General features: G+C 26.9%; 1 protein-coding gene across 14 annotated transcripts in view; it reads right to left on the reverse strand.

Annotated features, from left to right (window-relative positions):
* LOC114128903 (calcium-binding mitochondrial carrier protein SCaMC-1-like) overlaps positions 1-10,076 on the reverse strand; it is a 51,472-nt gene that overhangs the window by 1,081 nt on the left and 40,315 nt on the right. For 7 of the 14 annotated variants that reach the window (XM_050206460.1, XM_050206447.1, XM_050206457.1 and 4 more), the window contains 2 exons: positions 424-641; positions 34-334 (listed from right to left, as the gene is read on the reverse strand). In XM_050206460.1, coding sequence (XP_050062417.1) covers positions 448-641 — 194 coding nt within the window. In that variant the 3' untranslated portion in view covers positions 34-334; positions 424-447. Of the gene's footprint in view, positions 1-33; positions 335-419; positions 642-8,379; positions 8,691-8,755; positions 8,964-10,076 lie in introns of those variants that run through there. The other 7 variants (XM_050206449.1, XM_050206451.1, XM_050206452.1 and 4 more) reach the window with 7 other exon arrangements.

The raw sequence follows: 10,076 nt of genomic DNA on the forward strand, positions 1-10,076 counted from the left end.
ATAGTTAGGTTATAACAAAACACATATACACACATTATATTGTGTAGTTATACAATGCTCCGTTCAAAATCTTCAGTATGAATGCAAATTATTATTATAATTTTTGTTTTTGTCGTTACACGTGCGGAAATCGAAATTTTTAGCTGTTGGGCGGATTTTATACTATAAAAAACGATCTTGTGGTTAATGAATTATAAAATATTTATAGGCACCTCTTGGCTCTTACCAATGTATCAATTAAAGATAATGTATACGGCGAACACGTAATAATGTTCACAGAAAAGTGCGAGAGTACGTGCAGCGTGTGAAGTACCACCACTTATATATATTCCACCTGAAAACGTATATAATTATTACTCATATTTATTATTTGGCGTAACAATATATTATATATAATAATATATAGGTAATAGGTATACCTACGCGGAAATATATTATTTTAATTCTTCACGACATTCGCACGCCGAACGACTTGCATAGCTCTTCGTAAATCACGTAACCAATGGACGTGGTGGGCAAGATTTTCACGATACTGCCGGAGATACCTCTGTAAAGTTGTAGACCGCTGCAGAGGACGTTGGCCGAAAGCGGCCGTCGCCTGCTACATTTTTCCGACACGACCATCGTTCCTCTCGAGCATCCTGCACACATACACACTTCAATGAAAATAACAATTGACAATATTATGATTTATCGGTTGATTTTATTTATGTGCAGGGAAGTCGTATTTCATGTACGTGTCATGTCAGCGCCGTGTGATGGCTATTACTATGACTCAAGCGCGGATTAAATCCTATAGCGGCCCAGACACACGATAATATTGCAGATAATTGTGGGTATACCCTGATATAGATAGAAAAAATCGGTGCATCCTAATTGTATGCCATCTCTTGAAAGGGTCTGTCCGAATTGCATGCTAGCTCATTGAAGGGTTTGTCCGAATCGCATGCCCTGCATAATTTTATTGATAATGAAATAATTTAACTTACTTTTCCACTGAAAGAACAAGATTTTGTTACATTACACTAATTTAAATAAAATATATAAATATTAGAGAAGGTGACACTGTGAATATTAAATATTAAATAAAACGATTGTATAGTTTAGTATAGTATAAAGTGAATTTATTTTACATTTGTACGTGGTATATTATTTTAAATAAATAATTATAATTATAATATACAATTTGGTGGTTTTTTAAATAATAATAATATTAAATATAATATAATAGAAATAATATTGTCTTAATAGTCATATTCAATTTAAAAAAGCGTATTGTATATGTATATAAATACAGTTCAAAATAAAAATAAAGTTTAAAATATTCAATTCAGAAATTAATCATTTGTAACAACCATAACATAGAGCGTTTCTATACATGCGTTTTTTTTAAAAAAATTAGAAAAACTCAAAAAAAAGTTATAATATATTAATAACTATAATAAGTGTATAATAAATTGACTATTGCCGAAACACAACACGCAATTTGGACAGCTGTCTCTATGAGATAGCATGCAATTCGGACAACCTTTTTTTGAGGTGACGTGCAATTCGGACAGACCCCTTTAAGAAATCGCATGCAATTTGAACTTTTTTTTTCTGGCACACAATTCGGATGCAGCCGAAAAAAGTACACTTCCAAACTTATCCTAATTTGAACGTTATAATATTGGCCACATAATTTTATATGATTACTCAATGTAAATAAATAATAATATTGTAAATAATATCAGTAATATTATATTATATAATTACCATTGATGATACGTGTATGGTGTAATTATATTATGTAAAATTTATCTATTTTTATTAAAATTTAAAACTATACCTTTTTAAAGTACTTAATATATTTTAATAGCTAAATATATTCTATCATTTATTTTAGTAATACGTACTTGTCTAAAATATTACTTAAGCCGTGCATACACTAGACTCGAACCGAAATTCAGTTTCAATCGTTCAAACACATTTGAATTTATAGGCTGAAAATATTTTTCCGTTTAGCCGGTTCAAATCTAGTGTACAGCTTTAGGTATAATACACAAAAAATATTTTAAAAATATGTATACTGATTTTTTTATGTAATATTTTAATTCTTAATAATATTTTTCTTATGGAAAAATGTATGTATCTAAATAATGATTCGAACAAGTAACTTGTTAGTTATTTCACTTTAGGTAATTAGGGCAATATGTCCATGATAATGGAAAGTAGGCATGGAGTGATTTGAAAATTGTAATATTTAACTTAAATTAATGTATTGACAGTTTTGCTTAATAACATTTACAATAAAAATGGTTGGTATTCATTAAAATAGTATGTACCTATTGTGAAATAACATAATTTCAAATGGTACAAGAAATATATAAATACTTGGAAATATGTTCATTAAATATACATAATAAGTTAAGAATTTTAAGAATCAGAATTAGATTAAATTTACTATTGAAAAAAAACAATTAGAATGAACATTCTTGGTGAATCAACCATTATAATGTAATAAGTATTATTTTTTTTTTGTTACTTAGCAGGCGATACCTAATTGAAAAACACGGAATTTTGATGATGATGACGTATGTTATAGTATGGCATATTATATTCTTGTAATATATAGATATTGTATTAACTATTTAGTTAATAAACTATAATTTTTTTCTTTACATTTGTCTTAAAAATATGTAATAGGTACGTATTTTACACTATAAAAGTATAAATGACCCCTTAATACAATTTTAAGATTTTAACGATATGAGTCCTTTAAATTTAAATATAAAGGTCACTGAAACATCCCTTTCCTTATTAATTGGGATTTGGGTCTATTATATATGTATTACACGTGAGGAGTGATCTATAGTCTATTATAGGTAGTATATTTTTTTTACTATATTATACTATACTTATCGTCAAAAGCATTTCGTGACAAAAATAGTCTGCAGCAAAATTATTATACAGATCTGACACAGTTATTTTTTTTCATTAAAATAAATACGTGGTCACGTACGTAACTTGTTTTTCTTATTAAACTTTTAGTTATTTTTCTATAATATAACTGTATATTTTAAGTGGCATGAAAAAGTAAATATAAAATAAAGGGAAAAGTCATATTATTATAAATATAAATTCAGAGCGTGATCTCTATTATATTATATTATTATATTATTAGTATAATATATATATACATATTATTATTATGTAGGTATTATATTATTATATATATATATATGTTCAAATTTTTCGATGAAAATCGAATCGGTTCATTTTATAAGTGAGAATAACGTTTTTCCAAAATGCGGCAATTCGTTTTGAAATGTAAAGTAAGCTTACAATGTACCTCCTATGCCTACCAGACTATACACACGTATACATACGTTCTCGTATAATTTGTAATCGTAATGGCCGAGGCGTGTATAATAATATTAACCGTGACAAATACGCATCGTCGTCCCCTTTTCCCACGGCCATCTAAAACACATTTTACGCGTTGGTTAGGTACAGAAAGACGAACCCGAGAGTGGGAGTGGAGAATGTTTTATGGTGGAATAACGACGAAGGTCCGACAACTAGTTCTCTTCGACCCGATTTCGCCTGACACTGACGCCTAACACGTTTATTACAATAATAATAATAATAATAATATAATATATAATATTATAATGCTTTTGTGCAGTATACGGACGTATCGTTAGTCGTTACAACTAGGTTTGACCTCTAACACACACAAAAAAAAAAAACCGATAATTGTGCACCATCGTAATGTATATTATAATATTACTACGTAGTCATAAATAATAATATAATATATCGTTGCATAATGTTGCATTAACTTCCTGTATGCGAGTGTAATATCACAGCGTCCGTTATGCGATATATTATAATGTTGTGTTTTATGTGTGAATTATTTTTTTTTTCACGTACAATTAGAAAATACAATACCTGTATAATATTATATGAACAAAACTTGAATCGGGTTAACAATAATTAAAAGAAGAATAGGTACACAAGTGTAAAAAACTTGTGTAACTGAATAAATCGTCGTGAACGGCGTTAAACCGTCTTTTGATAGGAGCACACATAAATATTTTTTTTTTTTTTTTAAGAGTAATTTTGCTCTCGCCTTTCCATAACCTCATTCACGAAAGAATAAAAAATAAAAATATATAACGAGCGACTATCATAGTTATTTGTTCGGTATGCATTAGGTAAGCAGATTAAAATACACGCTTTGCATATAGTATTGTTATGATTAAGAATACAGCATTCTGTATACTAAACATATATACGTATTAACCTACGTATTCTGTATACTAAAATACGGACTATTTTATAAACATCCAGTGTTATGCTATAGAGTCCTTCACAACAACACAATCACTCCCTTCTTCGGGAACAATTCAGTCGTCAAAGCACCATGATGTGTAGGTATATTGTTTAGTGTACAGAATGTCTCGTTCTCACTATTATGGTTGACCTTGTAATTCTTACTCGCTTTCATATTACATAGGCACTCCTCAGTCCTCTATAACATATTCCTGTTGCTTGATAAGTATAATATGTATACTATGTATACTATGCGAGAATCTAAAAAGAGTTAAAATATTTACATACACATAGTTTCTAACACGAATTGATTATTTCGAATGTTTTAGTTATACACAAACAAACGATTTTATTTAGAGTTAGTCTAAACAGATAAATGCGTACTCATAAAAAAATGTATTATAATAAATGTTCAATTTCGGTCTTGCATCAATATTATAGAGCAATCATTTTCAAAAATCATATTTTTAAATATTTATAAGACGGTGACATTCTATAGGTACATACTAAAATACTTGTAGATACAATATGAGCATAATAAATACCTTATGACTTATGTTTGTAAATCTATATGCTAAAACTTTGTATTTACATAGTATAGTTTATATTATAGGTATACAATATAGGTCGTTCATTAGGTACATATCAAAATATCGAACGGAAATATGAATAATTTAAAATTTAAATTCTGACACGGTGGAAAGTTTTAGTTTTGTTTTAGTTTTTTAATTTATTGAAAACGGATGTTGATCATTATGATCGTATAATATTAATTTAATACTACCTACGTATAGTAACAATGATAATATACAATGAAATGAGAGCTTTAATAAACGAGGTCATTGCTGGGCAGTCGTATAAATGAGGGGACATGGGTTCATTTTTTGAAGAAAACAAAATAATATATACGTATATTATATGGTATACATAACTGTACCTTTTTTTAATTTATCAAATGGTTAAAACTACAGTTATAGCAAAGATTCTAATGATATATGAATTATAATTTATAAGTCAACGTTGGCGTACCTATATGTATGTAACGTATGTGAACCATTAAATTTAATTCGTAGACATTCCTCATATGTTATTATTTATTAATAAAGAATGATCACGATTAAATTTAAAACTAAACAACATCGAACGCGTTACTGAGTTAGCTTATATTTTATTTGATATAGGTAGGTAATATAATTGGATCAAAAGTTTCAATTGTATATTTTTTACTTTTTTCATATTTACTTGTTGATCTTGATAAAATAGACTATAAATATTATGAAATAGAAAAAAATAAGGCATTAAATGGCTAGTTTAAAATATTAATACAATATTTTCAATTATGTATTAACATTTTATATCCACTACATTGTTTTTTTTTTAATTTTTGTATTTTTATGAATTCAAAACATATTATTTGTGATCATTGATTATTATATCTGTAGTTATACTAAATGGTTTATTGAGTTAACATTTTGTAATTTTTAGTATTTTATTAATTTTTAAAAATCCTTTTGTCAGATGATTTTCTAAACGTCAGAAATTTTATTTATAATGCTTCATAACTCGAGAAAATTTCATTTTTAAATCTTTTCAACACAAAACAATAAAACGAGAAACTATTTTATCAGATGATATCCAGTGTATATAGTTTCAACGGGAACGGTACCGTGGTTTTGTGCTCGCATTTGTTCGTCATCAACTACGTAGTTTGTTACCACTCGAAATTTATCGGTCGATAAATTCTAACGATATGAGTATAGAACTATATAGAAGAGCCATTTGATTAAATTCATCTTATTCAGAACTAGTTATCGAAATTCTATGTAATTTATACTATCATATATAGTTATTGTTTCTTTGGTAAATATTATGACGACATCACGTACATTAAATGCTTATATCATTTAAAAAAAATGTATTAAACAATCCTGCGTATAATGAAGAGTATTTTACACATATTATACATTCAATTATATAATATTCCTAGTTACGTCATGTCAAATTTAATATTCATAGAAAACTTAACGTGATCTCTAGGTTAATTGTTGTTAATAAATATTTTAATAATTATGAGTATATTATTGGACAATATTCAAATGTCCTATTAATAATACAGTATTTTATTTTCGATGTTTTTATTTTAATTTTGCAATGAAATATTAACGAGAGCTCAAGTATAATGGTTTTTAAACTGTTCTGCCTTTGTCAGATAAACACTGCGTTCGTTATAATAATACAACGTAGGTATACTACTCCATACCCGCATGTAATATTTTTATATTTAACAATATTTGTCAATACTACCTACATAGAAGCTATTTAGACGTAACTATATCCTTACTTAGTAAATTTATTTACATTTCCAAAAGTAATTACTAATTAGAATAATTCATAATAACATAATACAATAACTTTATACAATTATATAGCCATGTATGTTTTAACAATCCGGATATCAATAACTTGTTTGAATTTTTATATATCTAGCTGCGAGTATTCACTACATTGATTTGTGTTGTAATTCGTTGTTATAGCTATAGTATTATATTTTAATTGGACATAAATTACATGAATAATCTATATTTCGTAATATTTAATAGAGGAAAAAAATATACATTATGGAGAGACGCAATAAAAAATAATTCGACGTTCTAAAAAATTTTACTGTGATTCGTAATAAAGAATACTCTTTATGAAATAATAACATTTTTAATCAATACCAATTATAAAAACCTACATGTATACACAAACTAAGATAACGCATAATTTTGACTACAAGGTCAAAATATAAATCATTAAAAAAAATACATAGAGATAACAAAAAACATGAATTCCAAAACCGAATATTATAATACTATTCGGTTTCCGGTACTTGCCAGATAAGTCCAATAATAAGCGTGTGAACGAAGTATAAAATGCGATCACCTAATAAAAATTATACAGTGAAGTGTCATTTAGGAGAATTTTGGGTTAACGCGATGGACTACGACCGTGGGACCGTGAATAGGTATTGATCTTCATTGTAATGGCCGTCGTGGACGATTGGTGAATTCTACTGCCCTCCGAACTCATTCGTGTAAATTTTAGGAATCGCATATAAATTTCGCATAAAAATGAGCAAATAAAAATGAAAATAATCACCTTAATAGTAAATCATGAATATATTTAAAAATCTAACAACATCAATATAGGTATATATTGTAGATAATTATAGTTTTTGAGGCTTATATCCAAATTTATCAAAATTTATTATAATAACAATCAAATATAATTTACCAAGTTTAAATGCATAAAATAATAATAACTGTATAATTTTAAATTTAAAAATAATGTGAGTACCTACTGTTAATCGATAACTAAAATGTAATCGTATTTAATGTAGGTAATAACTAATGATTATTTATGTACTTATTTTGCACTTTAGAAATGTTATATATTGCAGATTTTTATTCAATCTTCAAATTTATGAGATTTAATTGATATTATTTATTTGTATATACATTTAGATAGATTAGTTTGAATAATTTGGTTTGGGCTTCGTTAAAGATTCTTTGTACAGGTAATATTAATTGAGCTAGGTAGCAAAACATTCTTATAATTGAATGGACATTTTTAAATCCCAATATTTATCATAAACTATCTTTTTACCTGTTCGCTTCAGGTGCGAAATTTTACGAAAACAGTACACATGGGTGTCTGAATGAGATCACTATATACATAGCTCATACAGTCATATCTTATAGCATATGCATATCTATTGATTGAAAATCTTTAAGTAAAATACAGATGACGTTATATTGAAACGTGAACGTTTGCTGTTCAGTTTTCCACAGAACTCGAAATTCGATCTTACAGATTAGGTCGGGGTTATAATGTAGTTTAATCAAATTCAAAAGTAGATGTCTGTAAATCTCATGTGGAATATAAAAAAAACCTATTAACCGACTGACAACGATATAAAAAAGAAAAGAACCGGAGAGGGAGTGAGCTGAAAGAATGGTTTATGGTCGACCTATAATAAAAAATAACGACGCAGTAAAAAAAATAATTTAAATAAATAAATAAACAATAAAATTATAATATAATATGGTATACGTATAATGGATTACACGTGTTAAATAAAGCATATATATATAAGTCGAGTTGAATTAATTTAAATTCTAATAGTCGGACTAAAAAGTGTGATGTGATGCAATATAATACTTAATATATATTATAGACCATTCAGACAGCCAATGTATTTCGGAATCGTATTGGTGGCAGGTAAAACTGTAAAAGTATATATTCTTTATTCTCAAGTGTCGAACATTTTTATCTTCACTGAATAATGCATGTACATTAGTTAAGTTTTTAAATCCCACGTGATATTATGCCTACAAAAAAAAAATTAAAATAATAAGTATAAAACACTCCGGGTTTGTTAAAATAACAGACGTACAAAAACGTCGTCGTAAAAACACCTTTCTTAGGATAATTCGGTATCTTGTTTCTTGGTTGGGTCTTGGGTATTTGGGCGTGGTGGGACATACATATAATATAATTGGAAATATATTATTATTTTTTTTTTATATATATAATATTACGTAGGTAATCGGATAAAGAAATATAAGCCGTAGGCCGTACGCCGCCTATTAGATAGAAAATACCTGGAATATAACATTACAACACATTTATATATATATTCACAATTCACATAGTAATATACTAATCTATATGATAACTTAAAAAACCAATTAACGTAACGTACTGAATATGTTTAAAGGTTAATCGAAATTAATGTATACGAAAATTTAATGCGCTGAAGTAACTACTTTATGTCTAGATACAGTATGATCACCAATTTAAAGAACACTGAATTTCTCAGCAATGTTATTATATTGGAATAAATTGATTTTTTTTTTTTTTACAAGCAGGTGGTATATAAATACACATTTATAGATATATTTCAAAATGTTTATCATTTCAGTCTGAGAATATGCAGTAAAAATGTTTTTTTTTTTTTATAGTAACATATTTTGGACATTATATACGGATAAAGGGTTATTTTTTTAAAGTAGTTTTGATGTAGTTGATAAACTATGGTTTTAAATTAAAAAAAAATTGAATATGGGCCACTTCAATTTTAATAAATAATACATTTTTTTACTATTCCTAAAAATACATAAAACCATTTATAATTATTTATAATTAATAACTTATATATTATTTTTTTAATAAATAATTTTATACCCATATAATGTTAGTCTTGTTTATAACACTTAAAAAATAAAAAAAATACGTAAAAATATTGAAGTAGAGCAGAAAGTTTCCATAAAATGTATAACGACCACTTTCATAGTGCTCATCCCCCAATGCATAAAATCTATATTTATATTATTTTGTAATATTGTTTATGTATTATAAAATATCTAACTTCCATTGGCATTATGTACCACGGGAAAAAACTATTTAAATTTTACATTATTTTACATTATATTAAATAAATTTGACAACTTTGCACATAATTCCTATTGTATTTCAAAGAACAATAGAGCGTGCGGAATCGGGTTCAAAAAACAAAAAGTGCGGAATAGTATTCCTCCTAGGATTTTTGCAGGTTCTACATTAGTTGGGTACCGGTTTATTTTAGGTACTACACTAATTCAGTTCCTAATTTTCTTTTGGTGGGTTTTACACTATAATAACATTTTCTACAATTTCTATATCCATTATTCTTATAAAGTTATCTTTCAATATCTATACTAGAAATATGAAATGTT

The sequence above is a fragment of the Aphis gossypii genome, chromosome X (assembly GCF_020184175.1).
Source record: "Aphis gossypii isolate Hap1 chromosome X, ASM2018417v2, whole genome shotgun sequence".
NCBI lineage: Eukaryota > Metazoa > Arthropoda > Insecta > Hemiptera > Aphididae > Aphis > Aphis gossypii.